The sequence below is a fragment of the Chamaea fasciata genome, unplaced genomic scaffold (assembly GCF_029207755.1).
Source record: "Chamaea fasciata isolate MVZ Bird 193981 ecotype frontalis unplaced genomic scaffold, bChaFas1.0.hap1 SCAF_10, whole genome shotgun sequence".
Lineage (NCBI taxonomy): Eukaryota > Metazoa > Chordata > Aves > Passeriformes > Sylviidae > Chamaea > Chamaea fasciata.
In genome coordinates, this window is record NW_027094095.1 from 2,128,945 (window position 1) to 2,149,067 (window position 20,123).

Below are 20,123 nucleotides of genomic sequence, written 5' to 3' on the forward strand. Positions count from 1 at the left end.
GCTTGGTGCATCAGAAACAAGCCAGCCCTGTGGGGCTCTTTAGATCTGGCAGTGCTCAACAATGTTTCTGAGTTGTAACTGGAGAAAAGAGGTAATTATTCATATCACTCTTGCGTCACAGTTCCTATTTCAACAATGACTAATGCAGGTATTAAAACCCATTCACTAAATTCTACATGTTGATGGCAGCAAGACTAATGTCCTTTAGAGGGACTTAGACAGAATTATAGAAAAAATTTCCAAGAAATAAAAGTACCAGGATTTTAGGTGGAGTTAGAAAGAGGGGATGAAATCCAGCTCAGCAGCATAGCCCCAGATGAAGCAATGAGGGACAGAGGACAGAATGTCACTGTGCTTCCAGGAAGGAGAAGGAGCTTCCTTCCCAGTGAGGAGAGCTCAGCAATGCTCATTTCTATGCAGGGCTGGGAGAAGAAAAAAAAAAGTATTTGCTATCAAGGCCAAGCGTACAGGAATCTGGCATCCACTTATTTCAGGATGATTTTGTACGGCGTTGGCCAAGCAGCCTCTCACAGGATAAAGGAAGAGAAGCTGCATCTGCCAAGATGCAGAAATGTATCCTAAAAAGACCCTGGACGCGTTGCAAGGTGTCATCCCAGTTCAAAGGACACTATGAAGACAGTGTGGGCCTGGGCAACGTGCAGGAAAACAGAAATGTGACATTATCTCAAACCACGGCACCACTGAAATCACTACCAATATAATCCATTCCTACAGAACATCTTCTGCTTTAACACACACTTCCAAGAAGAAACAGAAAACAATTCAGAAAAAATCAACAAGAACATGAGGCAGTTTCCCCAGACTCCTGCATCCCAGAGGTTAAAACAAACTCTCTGTGTTTGGCTTGTCCACAGAACAGGCTCAGTGGGCACTTGTCCACAGCTCAGACCTGGGACTTGGGAAGAGCTTCCTCACATTGCAGGCCCTGACTTTAGGCAAATGTACAAAATCAACCAGCTGGGAGTTGAAGCTGGATCTACCCAAACCACGGAAAGACAGGCCTTTTCACAGAAAGCTCAAGGGGACCTGCACCCCGAGTCACACTCACCAACTGCTTTGGCCAATTATTCTGGATTTCTCTTCTCCTTTTAGATAATGTGGATTTCTTAGCGTGTAAGCAGAGGCCAGCACAGATGTGCTCTTTGTGCTGGGCATACACACACATCCCCCAAGTTCCCAAGGATCAGGGAATGTTTGAAGGAGTCCAGACCAGTCCCATCCATCATGTTAAGAGGGAGTAAGAAAATGTCTTATTGGAGCAAAATGCTAGAACAAAACTGGAGGCCTCGAAGAGAAAAAGAAAGAGATGGCTCTCTCAGATGCATATCACTACTGCAATCCAACAACAACACTGTAAAACATCACAGGTCGGGCTGTTTCCTGTTAAAGAATTAAGTTGAAATTTAACCATCTGTGCTGAAGTTTCCAGTGGCAAATACACCCTTCAGGCTGGTTTTTGCAGCTTCTGCTGGAACAGCTCAGCGGTTTCCACACGCAAGCCCATGACACAGGGAACTGGTTTGGTTGGGGATTTTTCCCGACCGTGTTACACTCCCACTGGTGAAAACCAAGTGACAGATTAAGAATCACTGGGATTGTCGTGCTCTGTCAGGGAAGCCTGGCCTGACAAGGAAGCATTTCCTATTCTGGAAATTCTTAGTCTAGAGTCTTTGCCCTGGGTAGACTTTACTCCAAGATGGGAAAATCCGTGCCTTCCAAAAATCCCAGTTGGAGCAGATTCCCTACCAACTATCATCTGCAGGGACACCAGAGCAGCCAGCAGCCACGGCCACAGTGCCACGTGGAGGAGCAGCAGCCCCGTGTGGTCCTGGCAGTCTCCCCGTGAGGTGACAAAGAGCAGGCAGGAGGAGGCAGGGAACCTCCAGGGATTTCAGCATGCTCTGTAGGAGAGTGCTTGGCTCCTTTCCCTTGTTCTGGGCAGGCTTGCTCCTTCTGCTGCCCTACAATAGATCCATCCTTTCCTCCCACTCCCTAATTAAAGTCCCATTCCACAGACCAGCTCACACAATAGATTTTGCAACCTCTTCTTTTAAGCAGATGTGCTGCTTTCCTGTGCTCCTGCACAGGGCAGGAAGCAGTGACACCCCACGTCCCTCTCACCTTGCTGCGGGCAGCAGGGCAGGCTCTGACTCCTTGCCTCCCTGGGGCATAGCTTCCCTTGGAACATCTTCCTGCTCCACCGAGCCAAAACCACCAAGAATACATTTTAGCAGGGAAGAAACTGGGGCACGTGGCTGGCTCTTTTTTTTTTTTTTTGGAAGGCTGCAGCCCCAGGCTTTTGTCTGTCTTCTGAGGTGATGCAGCAGAGAACACCACAACAGATTAAATTAAAGGGTCCTTGGCCTTTGAGGACCAGCAGGGAAGCACAAGAGCAGAACGGATCATACACAGGAGAAGCAGCCAAGGCTGACTTCAGTTTGGTTTGACTTTAATTCAGCCTGGTTCCCTGCACAGGGATGTCTCCCTTGGAAGGAGTCTGACAAGTCACAGCCTCCCTGTGTCTTAGGTTCTCACCCATAAAATGGATACTAAATATTGCTCGACCCCTGCTTGTGAGCTTTAGTAACATTTTGGTCTCCTTTTCCTAGGTTATTTCGCCCTTTAACCATGGAGCAGGAGTGAGATATTATCTCTGGACACATTCGAGCCTGGCTGGAAGATGTGGCTGCCCAGAATAAGGCTGCCTGCATCTCCACTGCTCAGGTCCATGCAGCATCCCAAGAGCAAAATGTTGCCAAGATGGCAAAAAATTGATGAAAACACTGTTTTGCTAAAAAACACACGAAAATTCCATGTTGTAGTAAATAAGAAGGGAAAAAAAAAAAAAAACCCTCCAAATAAAAGCAATGTCAAGAGAGACACAAACTCAGGAAGAAGGTCCAGTTCTTCACTGCACTGCCCAGATCCTGCTGAGATGCTAGGATGAGTCACAGAGCCTGAAATCAGCCAAACCTCAGCACACCTCTGAAACCTATTTTTTCATATCAACAACCTCTCAGGTAGCCAGGAGCTTATTCTTAGGCACAATTAGAAATTTACTCTAAAATACAAAGGGAAGGGCAGACAGATATCTTTAGCAGCAATTTTCTAGCAGCAGGATAGACTGTCACCCACCCTCTTGGTGACAGTGGTGGGGCTGCTCTGCACTGAGCTCTGTGTGTGTGACAGCTGGTGACACTGAACACAGCCCTTTCCCACAGTAACACCTTCAGCAGAGGTTTATGCAAGCCTGAGGCTCAGGCCATCAAAGGAAGCTCTGTCACCTTGCAGAAGGCTATCAAAGGATGATGGCTTCTGTAGGAACTCTTCAAACACTCACCACCAGCAATCACCAGCGCTAGCACAACCCCAAACCTCCCAGAACGAGCTGCAGACCTCCTCACCTCGACAGCCAGGCTGAAACCCGAAACCATTCATGCCTGGGAGGCAGAGTGAGCAACAAATCTTTCCTTTGTAGGCAGGAAGAAAAGCCAGGGCAGGAGAGCCCCGTCGGCAGCTCCTGTAGCATCTGCAGTCCCGCAGACTCCGCATGTGCCTGCGCTCCAGGAGCAGGGTCTGCAGCTCCACATTCCCCTGCTTCTGGTGCAGCTGAGCCCTGGCACTGGGCTCAGCCTGCCGCCCTGCCAGAGCCATCTGTGCAACGCAGGAGTCTCACAGGAGGGAGCCAGAGAAAGCAAGGGTTACCAAGCCAGCCTGCTGTGCCCCACAGATAGTGCAACCCACCAGTGCAGTCCTTCAAACAGGCTTGAAGGACCATTTCTGAGGAAAAACGACTGGGAAGCAGGAGGAAGAGGAGGAAAGACAAGGGCACACAGAGGACGGACAGTGGTGAATTGGCTTTTCATGCTGGCCATCAACTTAGAGAGGGGTGGGAGCCAGCAGAGCATCCCCTGGCTGGGAAGGAGTGACAGCAGAGGTCTGCTCGCCACGCTCAGGGAGCCTGGCAGACATTATCCCCCATCCTCTCCCCCGAGGTCCCTGCAGATCTTTGCTGATGGCTCAGACAGTGGCACGGCAAGGCAGTGAAGTGACTCAGTGTGAGCATGGTGGGGAAAGCCCCCAGGCAGGCAGGGAGATGAATCACAGGGAGACACCGCAGGCTCCCAGAGAAGGAGCAGAGTCCAGCCCAGGAAAGTCCAGCCCAAGCACACGGAGGGCAAGGATGTGTGACAGGGTGTAGAGGACAGAAGGCACTGCTGCCTCCCAGCCTTCTGCTGGCAACTCCAGTCCTGCCCTGGGCTTGGTGCCTACTTGGCTTCCAGTCCTCTCAAAGGCACTGGGCTGGCTCCAGGCCAGCATCACCCACCAGGAAGGCTGCTGCCTGTGCTGGCACGCCCAGCGCCAGCCCATGTGTCCCTGCCAGAGCCCCGAGCGTCGCCTGCCTGCGGGACACTCGCCCAGAGCAGAAGCGCTGAGCTCCTCAGGGACACAGGAGCTACGGGGAAGACCACACGGCACGCACCTCCTGGCTCAGGAGCTTCCCCAAACCACACTCCCTCCCCTGGTTATGGTTTCCTTCATCCTCAATGGCTCCTCGACTGAGCTGTCCATCCCTCTAGGAACCCCCCTGCTCTTTCCTGCCCCAGGCTGGCCACCCCACCCTGTTTTGGAGCCTGGCCGCGAGGGACGCGCTGCTGTGGCAGGTTTGGCAGGGAACTCTCGGCCAGGGTCACTCGTCCGGCTGGGCGCTGTCATTGCTGCCGCTGCAGGACCCAGCACGCTCAGGAGACACACAGGCACCACTCGCTCCCGTCTCGGTGCTCTCACTGCCTCTCCAAAGTCTCTCCGGCAAGCAATGCCCCAAGCTCAGTGCCTTCCCCCAGGGCTCAGCCCTTGCTTTCCAGCATTAATGGCTCACACTTCACACCTCTCCAACAGCCCAGATGCCAGTCTTCTGCCACATGGAGCCATTTACCACCCTGAACTCACTTCACTCGTGCGCACTGTAACTCACTGCTCCACTGGAGAGCACCCCACTGGAGCCCGCAGCTCCACCGAAAAACACTCACTCCCCATCCTGGCCATGACCCTAAGGCAGGCAATAAAGCCAGGGTCACCAGGCTTTGGCCACAGCTCTCCTGGAAACGTGGGCAGTCTTGGACAAAAGGCTGCTGTAATCAATCTGGGTACTAATTTAACCGGTTCATTGATTAAATACTAACCACAGGATGAGATCCTGGCCTATCTCATGCCATGGTGGCAGCAATACCAGACTAGTCATTATTTTATTATTAAATTTAACATTTATTTTATTAAGTGGCACGAGTGATGCCAGGAGAAATACAAGCATGCCCAGAAGCCTTCACCCCTTTGTTGTACCTGTCAGAGCACTGAAAGAGCAACTGAAATTATTACAGACATCCTTTCAGTTTCTCCCAGATCTAATACAACATAATCTTGTTCATCTTGGACAACCACATCAAGGCATTAGTTTGCCAAAAATTCGCCTTGCACCGAGTGCCATGACTTGGCCCAAAGCAGGCTGCGCTCTTCAGGTGGCCAGAGCCTGAGCATCTCCTGGCTACCCCACTTCCCACTGTGCTGGTCCTCACAGACAGACAGGGGTGGGCTGCCCCAGGCACTCAGGGCGAGCTTGCTCCCAAATCCTGCTCTGTTTTACAGAAGGGATGCCCGTGCACAGGGAGAGAAAAGAAGAAAAAGGAAGGCATCACTGTAAATGGCCTCATGCTTTTAAAAACTCACCATGGCAAGAGCAGGGATAGATGAGAAATGTTCTCATTAAATGAGCTCAGAGTTACACCAGGAGCTCCACACTAATAACTGGCCACACACATCAATTTTCACACCAGTCCAACTGCAACTGTGGCCTGCAGAGGATGTGAAATCTTGCTTTACACAAGCTTGTAGAAATTCAGCAATTTTGCCAATTTGCTAAAATTGAGCTCAGCTATGCAAAGCAGCAGAAGCCCCACAAAATCAGATGTACCTGACAGAGTAGGAGGTGTAGAGGAGCAAGATTTTCAAGTGCTTGGAATGCCTCCCTGTTTTGAGCCTGCAAAACTCAGCTGGACACTTCCCAGAAACAGCCTTGCAGAGAAAACTTCCACAGAGGCAGCTTTCAAGAAGTGCCGATACAGGATTTTATCCTTTCTGGCTCCAAAGAAAACCTGGATCAAAGCTGCACTCATCAATCCAAAAGGGTTGATTCCAAATTCTCTAGAACCACGGCACCAAACCTCAGCCAGGAAGCACTGGCTGCCGTGGAGACATGCCAGGGGCATGGAGAGGAAAGCATTTGCATGGATTTACATCATGACAATGTAAGAAATATACAGTTGTCATTGTCATTTAGGGCCCATGAGCTCACGGGGAAGGGAGGAGAAGGAAAAAGATATTTTGCCACCTGCTCAGGCACTCTCAACTAAAATCCGCAACAGCCCATAATCCTTAGGGTTTGGAAGATACACCACTCTTAGTTTGGGGCTTTTGCATGTTCAGGTGACTTTCTGGACTCACAGATCAGTTCCTTGTATCTTGCATCCAGAGGAGCCAAGGAGCATTTGGAAAGCCAACCTACTCCAGCATGAAGCAACATGGACTGGGTCAGCCTGTTTGGGATGAGGAGGAGACGGCAGCCAGTTGTACTAACAGAAGCCCCACTGCTTGCCCAGGAAACAAGCCCTGGTCTACTGTATTTATTACCTATGTGGCCATCAGTGATCTGCAGGAGAGGTGTAGGGTTTGGAGGAAAGCTGCAGCAAACGCTCACAAAATTGCTCTCCAAGCGCATCTCTGGCGTGGCTAATGTCCCGTTCCACCGAGTCATTTCAGGGCCAGGGATTTACACCAAGGGGTAGTGCAGAGAGGGCTGTGTTCACACAAGCCCAGCCCATGCAGGAAGGAAAAGCAGACAGTCAACTGAGCACCTCCCCTTCTCTCCTCACCCGGAGCTGAGCTGCAAAAATCCCAGGAATTCTCCACATTCTCTTGCTTCTGGACAGAAACTCCCTCCGGCCAGGACCATGTGGGGAGACAGGGATGGCATCTGTTGCCTACAACACCAACCCCCTGTTTAAAGTTCCTCTCAGCCCTGGCCCACAAAAGGGACCAGCTTTGGGCTTCACCTACCCCTTTTGCTCAGGTGGAGCTGTCCTGCTCACCCGTGGCTCTGCCGTGCAGGGTGGGCTTGCCTGGGGAGAGCATCCCAGCAATGTCAGCTATGCACTGTCCTCTGTGCCCTCAAAGGGTCAGGTCTCCATCTAAAAAGGAGGCCAGGCCCCGAGTGTGAGGGAGTAGAAGGGAGGCAGTGCTACAGGAGGTGCTGCTGCTGCTGTCCCAGTCCCTCCCTGTTTCCGGCCCAGCTCAGGCAGTCATGGGAGGCTTCCAGGGAATTCTCCCAATTGGGATCCCCACTCTCGGGCAGACAGCATTCTCACTTCTTTGCAGGGCCATTTTTTAAATCACTCAGTAACCAGAGGCAAAGCCTAAGGAGCAGCTATGGTGAAGGCAGCACTGAGAAAGAGGAGTTGAGGCAGCAGAGGGGATGGTGAGGGTCTCTTCATCAGCAGTGACTAACTTGGAACAAACTGAGACAGAGCACTGTCCCTCTAAACCGAGGACTGCATTAAAACCCACACAAATCTCAGGGTCAGCAGCTGCTTCACATCCTACACACAAAACTGCTGCTGCTTGCACTTGACCATCTCCCACCACTTGTTTTCTCTGCCTAAAGAAAATTTTTTCTTCCTCTGGTTTCTCCATGCCAGTATTATGGGATTATTTTATGCCTTAAAGCAGAAGGGTAGCCGTGCTCTGTAAGGAGGACGTGCATTCCCTCAGCTCCAGCCAAACAGAAAGTAGCCCCCAGCACACAGCCCAGCCAGAAATGTCCTCCGCAAGGCTGTGGTCCCTCCTGCTGCCAGGCACCCAGCCAGGGCAAAGCACAGCACACCAGGGGAGGGCTTTGCATCTAAACAGGCATCAAACCAACCATCCTGGCATCCCCCTCACAAACAGCATCCCTCCCCCCCACCAGCAAATAAACACACATTCAAAATCTCTCTGGTAGATCTGATCTGCAAAGTCATGGCCTTTCAATGACCTGCATCTCTCCTGTCTTACACTAGGTGAAGAAAGCCTGAGCACATGCTTCAAACACATCATTCACCACAAGAAACCATTATTTTACCCTATTCTATGTCCTTTCGCTGCCACTCAGAGCTGTACCTATGAATGTTCTAGACTGTGCCTCAGTTTACTTACACTGGTCAACAAGGACGTTCTGGTGTTCTTATTCTTCCCCCAGGGTTTACTTAAGCCCTCGAAGTTGTGCCAGCCCTTCCACACTGAGATGGAGTTCTGTGATTTTGGGGCTGGAAGTGCATTTGTTCAAAAGCTGTCGTCGTTGCTTTTCTTTGCTTTGTTATATATACTAGTAAAGAACTGCTATTTCTATCCCCAAATCTTTTGCCTAAAAGCCTCTAACTGCAAATTTATAATTGGAAAAAGAGGGGGGGTGGTTTACTTTCTCCATTCCAAGGGAGACTTCAGCTTTCCCTGGCAGATACCAAACCAAGACACAAACTTTGTCTGGACACAGGGTGAGCAAACTTAATGCCATAAAGGCCTTCCCAGCCTGTGCCCGAATCACAACAATAACCCCCATGGAGAGGACAGGACAGTAGGTAGGAAAGCTGTTGGGGAAAGCCCACAAACTATACCCTGAAAGTTTGAAACAGAAGAGCCTTGAAATCTCTGTCCTTTGAATGTGGCACTCCTTACCCTGGGATATGATACCCCTCTCCTCCTCTGGTGAAAGAGAAAATGAGATTATAGCAAGGGTCTACATGAAGGGCTGAGAGGAGCAGAGCTCTGAAGCAGCTGCTCAGTGACAGGAGCAGCTTTGGTGCTTACGGGATCCCATGAGACCAGCAGAAAGACAGCTCATCCCTTACCCAAGTGCCTTCAGGCCCTTCCAGTCCAGGGTGTTATTCCCAGGAGAGAGCCATCCCTGGAGGACAGGGCACACTCCTTGCTGTGGCCCAAGGACAGATCAAATCACTTGTGCCTGTGGGCACAGACTCCACACCAAGGGCCAGCTTGGGACAGAGGACTGAAGAAGGGCCAAGCTCCTGCTTTTTTCCGCCTGGGGGGCAGCGAGTTATGGGGTGCATGGTTTGCTCCCCTCCCAGCCCGCTCTGAACACCTTGCAGATTTGCTGGCCAGAGGCTGGGGAGCAGAAGAAAAGCTCCTCTCTTGGCTATTGGCCCAGCATTATACAGCAAGGGCGTCCAGTATCCTGACTGTTAGTACTTTTGGGAAGCCAGATGATTTCATTACCAGACGATACCCCCTGAACTACTCACCATTAAACAAGCTCACTGCTGGCCAGCCCCAGAGCTCCATACTCTGCACTTTAATTTGCACACTGCCATTTAGCACTAACCCGCTGCCACATCCAGGCAGCACCCAAATCTTGGTGCTGCTGAGACTCTTTCACAAGCAGTAAAACTCCAGGGACACTCTTGCACAAATAGCTTGCTGTTACTTTGTTACTGGGACTGACAAATGAGGAAATGCTCTCAATCAAGGGCACGCTACAGTTACCATCGGGTGCCAGCAGCCTGACATGCCACATCCACCTTCCAGCCCATCCCTGCCTCCTGCGACGGAGCCCTGGGAGCACAGACACAGCCCTGCCGCCGCCCAGGCTGCCGCCACAGCAACACCCGGGTACCACGGGGGACAGCCACGCTGCAGGAAGGACTCTGTGCCACACAGCCTGCAGGCACCATGCCCGGGTGACACGGAGATGGCCGTGGAGAGAGGGAAAAACAGAGTTAGGAATTCGCTGGGAGACAGGGTTTATGCAAGACAAAGCTGCAGGGGCACAGGGAGGAGGAGGCCGGGCACTGCCACGGGGAAGGGGAAGGAGCAGCCTGGCGACACTCACCCTGATGCGCCGCATGGCCGTCACGATCTCCACACGGCTGTTTGGCCGTGGCACATCCAGGCTGCCGATGTACTGCAAGGAAAGGAAGGAGATTAGTCCGCTTCCTACAGCACTGGGAACCCCATAGCCCCGCCATGGCCTCAGTGGCATCCGCAGAGGGAACGCAGGGTCACTTCTGGGGAACGAGCAGCGTTCTGCCTGCTGCACCTGAATCTTTGCATGCCTCCAGCCATGAAGCTGTTCCCTCGCCACAACAGAGCAAGTAGTCAAAACCCCTTTTTCTAGCAATGAAATAACTTCAGCCATCAGGCCAGCAGGACTCACTCATCTAGGCCATGATCAAAGCACAGAGGGATAAGCAAATATCCCCTCGGTGGCGGTGAGTCAGCTATTACAGACCTGGATATTGGAATATCCCTAAAATAGCCACACCAACCTGTCCTTTGACAGGCCCTCCATTATTTAATTGCAGCGCTGCCAAACCCGTGGCTGTTTTTGCAGGAATGCTGAGCCTCCAGGCCAAGCCTCCTGAACAAAGAGCCACTCTGCTATTCAAAGGGGACCAAAGGCAGCGCCACTGCGACCCAGCACGGAGAGATGCAGAACAAAACCTTTTCAAAAATAAAATGGAAGAGGGCAGATTCTGAAGAAGGATCAGAAAACAGACAAGCCGTGAAGAGTCAATGCTGAGCACTAAAAACGTGTAGTTAGAAGAAAAGCGTTTTGAGCCTATTTACTGGCCCCCTGTGCTCCCACGCTTCATCTCGACACAAGGACTGACGTAACCCTCGGCAGCACAGTGTGGGCACCGAACCCAGCAGAGCTACGTGCTCCTGGCAATGTGGCCATAACCTCTGCTGACACCCCGAAAGCCCAGGTGGCTGGTTCCCAGCAGCAGCACCACCGAGATGCGTGCCCAAGTGTCTGAACACGTGCTCAGCCAGAGGCTGAGAGGGCTTATCTCTCTCCCAGCATCGCTGCAGGACTTCCAGCTCCCCTGCGCCGGCATTGCCACCTCTAAGGAGGGATGGCATGGTGCAGGGGATGCACGACCACACCCGGGCTTTGTGTGTGAGGTGCCCCAGAGGGCCCTCTGGGACAGAAACTCAGGGAGCCCCACGTTTCGGACAGACCTCCTTGCTCGTCCACCCCATGGCCAGGCCATCCCCAGACGCGCAGCTCCTGCCTGGGGGGGGACATAGAGGCAGGCGTCCAGTGACCAGCACAGGGCAGTCGGTGCCGAGAGGAGATGTGCAGAGAGAGGATATAAAAATAAACCCCAAACAGCTGGCATGTCCATCAAGTGCCACGCAGGCTGCGTGGCGCAGGGCAGCCTTATGTAAGTGGGAATTACAGCCCATGGCGCCCTGCTGAGGGCACACAGCTCCGGGTAAGTTCCCTGGCACACCCCCTACACAGCCTGCCACCCCTTCAAAGGGGCAGGTCACCTGAGAGAGGCATCTCAGACATCAATACCTTTTCTGAGGTAAGATCTAGAAACCATCAGTAAAAAGCAGGAGCTGAGAAGGAGGGCAGAGGCAGCTGAAGCCCCAAACCTGCAGTCACCATGCAGGACCTAAGGAAGAAGCCTTTCCCCATCCTGCTCTGCCAGGCAAACATCCCTGCTGTACTTCCCCACCAAGCCTTCCCACATCACTCTTCTGCCAGGGACCACCTGGGGATGCAGGATTCTTATGCTATGTGAGAAGGACAGACTTTCGCAGCCAGAGGAAGCCTGTCTTCTTCCAGCTATTCCCAGCTGCACGAGGTCACTGCCTCGTAATCCCCTTCCTTCCCCTGTGCTTTCCTTGCCCAGGCAGGTGCAGCACACAGCCATGCCCAAGGACAGGGCAGGCAGTGCCAGCTGGGCAGGAGGCAGCTGCACCACCCTGGCTCCCACGGCCACAGGAACTCCAGCCATGCCAAGCTCCTGGCTGCCCACCAAACCCCACGGCCACAACTGTGTGCGCAAGCAGGGCTGGGATGCCCTGCAAGCACAACCAGACACAACCCTGGGCCAGGCACCACCTCTTTGGATTGGCCTCTTGAGAAACAGCATCAGCAGTAGGGTTGTTTGGAAGCTGCCCTATTTGTGCTCATGCCCACTTGTACCCAAACAGAGGGACACGGGTCACAAACCCTTGCAGGATTCACCTTTGCTCTCCAGCCTGGTTTCCAGAGCATCCTGCTGTATTCCACAGCCTGGCGGTGCTCCCACCAGAGCCCATGGCACATCCAGCCCCAGGGTGGACTCACTGCCCATAATGACTGTGCTCACAGCCTCAAAAAAATCCCCCTCTCCCTCCACTCTGGAGGCAGGTATTTTTTTTACACATTTCACACAACTCAGCAGATGGACAAAGTCTCTCCAGATTATTTTTGCCTTCAGGGCAGAAATCACATGTGACAAGTGCGCTGCAGAAGAGTAACCCTTCACAATGTGGTGAATATGCCCCCAAAATGTGGACTTGGGGGTCGGTCTTCCAGCTAAACAACTTCCCAGGCAAGCTGGGGGCACTGTCTGAGAAACCATCCATATCCAGCAGTGATTTGCAGGCAGTGAACGCACCGAGGGCTGCTCCTGCTCCACTCTCCTGCAGCCCTCCTACTCACAGCAGCGATTTTAATTATGGGAATAGGTGTGGGAACAAGCAGGTGAGGCAAAGATGAGCATAAGCAAAGCAGCCAGAGCTTCCACAGTGCAATACTTCCCACTCACCCCACCCCTGAGACTGAGCTCCCTCTCTGCCAGGGCGGGAGCTCACAGACCCCCAAGCATGGGAACTCCCAGGCACAGATTTCTGCCCTCCTTTAACATACAAGTGCCCCCAGCGAGGTGCCAGGCACACAGTGGTGGTCCCGGTCCCTGCAGGGGCCACTGTCCTGGCTCCCAGGGCTCAGAGAGCTGACCCCATTGCAAAGGGAGGCAGGAAGGAGAAAGGAAGGTGCCCGAGACAAAAGGGAAGAAAATAAAGCTGTGCAAAAGAGCTGACAAAGAAAATAAAGCCATGAAAGAACTCACCCTCCCCAAGCCCCCGCGAACCACGGGGGAGAACATGTGTACATGTGCAGGATGTGGCTTTTCCATATAATCACCTCCAGATCCACGGCCCCACCGCCCCGCCAAGGGATGGAGGGACAGAACTGGAGTCCCACACCCAGGAGAGCCAAGTGGGATCAGGGGGTCACAAATCCCCACGGGCAGTCCGGGGCGGCCTCCTCCTCCCTCCCCAGCCCAATTAGGGGAAGAAAGGCCACCCGCTGGGCGAATGGGCAGCCGAGCGGGTCACTCAGCAGCAGGTGCCCTTGGCAGCCCCACAAAGGCAGCCCTCACACCGCCAACCGCCGGTGCTGCTCCAGACTGATGCCAGCACAAAGCACCTCTTTTGTAGGGTGCTTTCGGTCCCTCATACACCCCGCTGCTCCTCATCCCCATGGGATGCAGCTTTCCATCCATCCTTCCAGGGCCCCAGAAGGGGCAATCCCTCCCCCTGCCGTGGGAGGTGGCAGCACCCATCAAGGCTGCTCAGCAGCCAAAGGGACTCTGCTTGCTGTTCCCTCCCCATGCAAACAGGCTCTCCCCTCTGTCCTAGGCTCAGTGGGCAGCGCCCCTGCACACAGCCTACACCACTGCACGCTCTGCCCATGGCTTACAAAAGACCTGCCCAAGTTCTGGGAAGTGCCAGGGAAAAAAAATAAATTTGTTTTTTAAACAGAAAACAAAGGGGAACACTTTGCCAAAGCACTGTTTGCACAAGTCACTCAGTTTCTCATTTTTCCTCGTGGCTGTTGAATAGTGCTTGTTTTCTACTCTGTCAGAAATGTCTTTTCTTGAGAAGTCGCTTTTTCTGTGACAGCAGGTGGCAGATATTTTCGGAAAACTGAAGGCCAATCGCATCACTGCCGGGGGACACCTCGGAAGGGGTGTTGATGAGACTGGTGGTGGGCAAAGGTGGGTAGCCAAAGCCTTCCTGGGGAGGAGATGCTGCCTTCCTGCTGCTCCGACAGCCCAGGACTGCGTGCAAAGGTCAGGGCTGAATCATCCCCAGCTTACAGGGGAGCCTGCGTTGACTGGCTACCGGTTGCCAGCTTCCAGAGCCACCCTGAGCCAGAGACCCTGCCACAGAGGAGGAGCCACTGCTTCTTTATGGGAGCTGCAGGCAGGCAGTAGGGTGGGGGACATGCTGGCACCAGCCCATCTTCAGGGCCAGGAGAGCCCTGTCTGGGCAAGGAGTCCTGTCCCCACGTTAGGGAGGGGTCACCAGAGGCACCAGCAGCCAGGTGGGAGGCACCGGATGCAGGACACAAGGGTCCCCAAATTTCTACAGAGGCCAGGGTAGTGGGAGGCTTGCCCCAGGTACTGGGACATTGACCCTGCCACACATGGCTGTGCCACGAAGTGAGGGACAAAGTGCTCGAGCACCAGTCTGAAACCTCTATATTCCTTCAGCACCCGGGGAACACCCAGTCTGCAGTCTGGCTGATAAGGGCTTCTCCCCAGGCTGCTGCTGTCAGGGAAAACAGGAAGAAATCCATTCCCAGGACTTCGGCCGTCCCACTGTTCCTGCTCTCCAGTTGCCCACGCATGGCCTCAGCCCGGGGAGCCAAGGGTCTGGGCTGGCACGGCCCTGGCTCTGCCCTGCACCTCAGGAACACCCTGCCTTGCTGGACGGAAAGGGGGACGTTTACTCAGACTGTGGTGGTGCGGGCTCAGAGGCCAAAAGGGATGGAAAATTCAAAATGCCAGCTGACTTTAATGGAAAAAGGCCATGGCTTCTACTCTGAGTGCAGCAGATGGGTGCTCTGTTGAGCTGGGCACCTCAGCCTTGCCCATTTCCTCCTGAGCAGGGCTCTGCACCCCGAGGACAACACATCCAGGTAGTTTGAGGCAGTGTGTCAGAGCCATGCAGCTGGACACTGGGCACTGACACACCAGGGACCTTCAGAGCAGGCAGGCAGAACCCTTAAGGACACCAGTGCCTATGTGTCTGCTGGTCCCAGCAGCACTTGCCCTGCTTAGGACCTGCCCTGGGGCTCAAGCGCCAGAAACACGGAGCTCTGGGGCATCCAGGACACTCACCAGAGCCACGAGCACCACACCCACCCTTCCCTCCCACCAGCCAAAACAGGGCTCACCTGAAAAAGGGACACCTTTGCTGCAGGTGACCGTGCAGCGGGGCCAGTAGGGCACGGACCCAGCAGGCGCCAAGGAGGGATGGAGATTTGCCATGCCAGTGAAGCACGACTGTCCACTCGCCGTGTTTCCATCCTCAGCCGCCCACAGCTGCCCTCACACTGGGCCTGAGCTTCCTGCACCTCTGCCCAGCTACAACAGGGATGTGCAAGCCCAGAGCACCGCAGAAAGCAGGGCTGGGAGCATCCCACCCCCACTGCTGCTCCCACAGGACCTCCTGGCATCTGCAGAGCCCACGTGCCGCCCGCCTGGGACCCACAGCCTGGGCACACACGGCTTTGCCAAAGCCAGACGGAGTTTTCTTTGCTGAGATCTCCACTAAGCAGCCTATGAACTGACTTAACAAGCATGGCAGAAATATGCCACTGTTTCAGACAAGAACCTTTGTAGACTTGGGAAGGTTATTTATAGCCTGGAGCGAGCGATCCCGGGCTCAGGCACACTGCAGCTTTGCTCTGGGCTGAGCAGCCCCGACAGAGCACACCAGAGCTGCCAGTACAAACAGCCCCCAAACAGAGCTGCCAACTCCCTCCCAGCCAGCCAAACTGGTGCAGAGCACCACAAAACCTGTCTCCTGCTTCCCAGCCCTCCAGGAAGCCCTTCCTTGCTGGGAAGGGAGCCTGAAGCAGTGCAAGGGAACTGAAACCTCCATCAGGGCTGCCTGCAATTCAGTTCACTTCCAACACTGTTATTGGCAGCCCCTACGTACATAAAAATATACACACAAGTGGAAACACACATGTACTCCCTGCTTAGTGCTCACCTGAGGCTATAATCGTTTTCCTGATAAAGGATTTCTCTTTGGAGCAACTGGCAGCACCTGCCGGTGCTCACAGCCCCTGGAAGGTGGCAGGCAGGTGGGCTGCACTGGTTCAGGGGAAGGGACCTAACAGAGCAGACTAAAGTCTCCTCCATGTCCCATCTCCAAACATAGACAGCAGCAGATGCTCAGTTCAACTTCAGTTTCCCACGCACAGAAGCAGAGAAAAGCACTGACAAAAATGACAGAAAGTGCCTGGTTGCCAAGACCACTTAAGGGAAGAAAAACCACCCCACCAGCCAAACACAAAACCCCCACCTGCTGCACAGAAGAACAGCAACCCTCCCAAGCCTGCAGTCCCACATTTACCTGTCAGCAGGTCTGGTATCAGGAACAGCAGGTTTCAGCACATGGGATGCCCAGGCCCAAGGCAGTCCCAGACCACAGGCACTGGATCCACCAAGGATTGAGATGTGTTTGGGCAGCCACTTCTCCCCCTGCCTGCACAGGGGGCAGCAGCAGAGAGGGTCCTCGTACCCATCTGCCCCTTCTTTGGAAACCACGCGCATCAAGGCACTGAGGAGGGATTAATGGGACTGAAGGAGTAAGAGGTGCTTCCAAATAATGGGTGTTTGGTAGGTGGGACCTTGCTCTGGACCACAAGACCTCTGGGGCAGGAGGATCCAGCCCAGCCCAACCCAACCCAGCCCCAGCTCCCAGGACAGGGATAGTAACCACTTCCCTGAGCAAACCCAGCACTCCAACAGACAGGGGTCTAGCAGTCCAGTGCCAGGCTCCACCACTCCATTCCCTCTGCCTGCTGCCCTCTCTGGAGGCGTTGGGAGTAGCCTGAGTCATAATTTCTGAATGCACAAAATTGCTGGTGTTGCACAAGGTGGCCCTTGGGTTTTGTCCTGCAGCATCAGGGCTTCGGGAAGATAAGGAGTAAGCTCACATCCCTGTCCTCCTCATCGAGGTGGAAGAGAACAGGGGGTGTCTTTCCTCTCTACGTCTCCGTTTATTTAACCAGAAAACCACTGCACAAGTGGGAATTTCTGTCCATTCCCCTGCACTATGCTACAGCTCCCAGTTCTTTCATCCAAACATTTCAGCTAACCCAAGAAGCCAGGCTTTTGATTTTAATCAAAAATTCAAACTGCAAGACACAGAAGAAAACAAATGTCCTGTCTCCCCATGGAGCCAGCTCCTCTCATTCCCTGCAGCCTGACCAAGGCATCTCTGGGATACAGTGGGGTTTGGTGCCAAGAGAAGTGCCCAATGAAAACAGATCCAAATGCGTGAAATGTATTACTGTTCCTAAGAAGATGGAGTGGGATTTTCCATACCTTGGATTTATCTCCAGAAAATGGATTAACATAATCCTTAGGGGACACTTTGCTCGGGCTCGGTGACCCTGTGCCAGCACATACAGCTGCAAGTGGCTCCAGTGTGGACAAGGGGCACAAGCCTCCCGATGGCACTGCAGCTCTAGTGACAGCACCGCTCACCTCACATCAAATGCATCACCCTCTGCTTGACAAAGGTTCAAATTCTGACTGCCTGTGGCCGCCCAGTCGCCCCTGGGATGCCAAGACACCCTCAGGAGAGAAACAAGGGGGACAACACCACGGATGCCTGCTGCTGCTGGTGGACCAAAACATGCGCTACATCCACCGCACGTGCAACTAAAAGACAGCAGCAGGTCTGAGTGTAAAAATACAATTAAAAATTAAAGCAATACATCAGGACTTACTGACGCAGATCCACACTCCCCCCCTACAGTGAGCCCCAAGCAAGCTCGTCAGGAATCTCAGACTGCCGGAGCAAATAGCACTGGTCCAGCTGCTGAGCTGTAACACCAGGATCCCCACCGCCTGCACTATCACTGTCCCAGTAGGATTTGAGGAGATAGCCACTTGAGTCCCGACACCCCAGACGAGCATTTTTCTGGTTTAATCTTCCCCCAAAGTTCTGCTCTAAACCAGAGTTCCACATTTTTGCGACTCACTCTGGGTGCCTGGCTGCAACAAGAACTGTGCGAGTGTAAGCGCTTGGGATTCTTGGGGATAAAAGGAAGTAAAGAAGTGTAAGCATTTAATTAATCTCCAGCAATCTAATAAAAGGATAGAGTAATTGCCTCAGCTATCTGCATTCTGTATCTGGCATCAAGGGCTTCTGGAGAAAGGCAGGAATTCGGAAGCTGGGTTTTTTACGGATTGTGCTTGGCATTAGCGCATGCCACCGGATACCAAATAAGAGGAGCTAACAAAGGCTAATATGCAGCACTGCATTAACACAGTCAGACCAGCAGCGCGGAGCAGATGAGCCATGAGCAGACCCAGGGGCTGCTGACACCCTGGCCCACGCCCCAGCCCCCAAGCTGGGTCACCCGAACCTTGCATGGAAGAGGCACCTGGGATTTGGAAGGTGAGATGCTTTGCAGCCTCCCGGCGAGTGAGGGGTGAGCAGGTGCTGGCAGTAAAACAGCAATGAGCTCCAACCACCCAGGAGCAAAAGGCTGCAGAGTTGAGCTTGAACAGTCTTTCCTAGAAATAGTTGCAAAGCGGATTTAAGTTTGCTCCATAAACAATTCCTCAACTGGTTTGCTCTCTGCAGCATAGTGCCTGCCATCGAGCAGGTGATGGCCTCCGCAGAGGAACAAACCCACCCCTCCCCCCCCCGCCCCCCGGCCCCGAGAAAAGGAGGAAAATAACACTTTGACACCCTCCGACGAGCCGCACCCTTGCCCCGAGGGCATCGCACACAATTAGATGCCAAATTTCCTTCCCCTGACAGCACATGTTCTCCAAAGACAACAATGTGTGACAGACGCCTGTCTTCCTGCCGCTCAAAACGGTTTTAGCCCAGGCTTTTTTCCTAAGTCAACCACACTTGAGTATCTCCGTCGGATGATAACCGTGAGCCCTGGGAGAAGCAAAGGGAGCAGGATTTTACGTTTCCCCTTTCCAAATCTTCTGGCCAGCTCCTTCCCAATTTCCTGCTGGCCAGCATGCCTTGCTCGGTAGCTTGGCTTTTGCCAGCCTGCTGCGAGATGGCAAGCGCCAGCCTGCGGGAAGCCACAGCCGACGTGGAGCGAGAGAATGAAAAGTCCCAATGGAAAAGACGAAAAGAAAAGAGCACTCCACTAGCAAGGATGGTTTATATACGTAAAGAGAAACAACAAGCGCTAATTTCGGGTGTGCGTCCCTGACCGCCTGCACCGCAAATGGCACACGGTTCATCCGAGGCTGCTCACACTAGAGGAGCACCAGGGTCCAAGGCATCCTGCAGACCCCAACCACCCGCGTCCCAGCCCAGCGGCGCTCCGGCACTGCCCACGGCGCCGGAGCCACAGAGCACAGCCTGAGCCTTCTGCTCTTCCCTGCCTGGGAAGATGCACGCGGACCCCGCTTTTGGGGCCAGCGTCCCCGAGCAACACCACGCGGAGCCCTGGAGGGATGCAGGGCCAGAGAGGGATGCTGGGGTCAAGCAGGAGGGTGACCCTACTCCAGCCTAACCCATCCCAGCAGCCTGGGCATCCCTACCGGACAGGTTGGAAGCCTCGCCCAACTCCGCAGCTGAGTTTAGGGGAGACCAGGCAACGCCAAGTCAAAGGGCTCGGGGGAAAGCAGAAAACCCCCACACCTATGCCAAGAGAGAGCTGGGAAAACGGGCATCCCGGAGCGTCGGGGAGCAGCGACCCCCGTGGCACCCCCGCGCCCGCCGCCCACCTTGGCCTCGAAGCAGATGCCGTGCTGAAAGGCGTCCTCGTTGTGCAGGGGGATGCGGAGGTCGTGCCGGTCGTCCACCAGGTTGTACTTGGACTTGGCGGGCATGGCGGCCCCGCGGCCGGGCAGCCCCGCAGCCACTCGGCCCTGCCGCCGCCGCCGAGCCCGCCCCGGCCGGCCCCGGGGCGGGGACGCGCCCGCGCGGAGTGAGCGGGGCGGGCGGCGGGGGCTCCGAGCCCCCTCCCCGGCCCGCCCCGGCCCCGGGAGCTCCGCGCCGCCCCCCCCGGCAGCACCGGCCCCGGGGGCTCCGAGCCCCCTCCCCGGCAGCACCGGCCCCGGGGGCTCCGAGCCCCCTCCCCGGCAGCACCGGCCCCGGGGGCTCCGAGCCCCCTCCCCGGCAGCACCGGCCCCGGGAGCTCCGCGCCGCCCCCCCCCGGCAGCACCGGCCCCGGGGGCTCCGAGCCCCCTCCCCGGGCAGCACCGGCC

General features: G+C 54.5%; 1 protein-coding gene across 3 annotated transcripts in view; it reads right to left on the bottom strand.

Annotated features, from left to right (window-relative positions):
- NOS1AP (nitric oxide synthase 1 adaptor protein) overlaps positions 1–19,806 on the bottom strand; it is a 38,080-nt gene extending 18,274 nt beyond the window's left edge. For all 3 annotated transcript variants that reach the window (XM_066191995.1, XM_066191994.1, XM_066191993.1), the window contains exons 1-2: positions 19,641–19,806; positions 9,956–10,027 (exon numbers count right to left, since the gene is read on the bottom strand). In XM_066191995.1, coding sequence (XP_066048092.1) covers positions 9,956–10,027; positions 19,641–19,745 — 177 coding nt within the window. In that variant the 5' untranslated portion in view covers positions 19,746–19,806. The remainder of the gene's footprint in view (positions 1–9,955; positions 10,028–19,640) is intronic.
- Between the last annotated feature and the right edge of the window lie 317 nt (positions 19,807–20,123).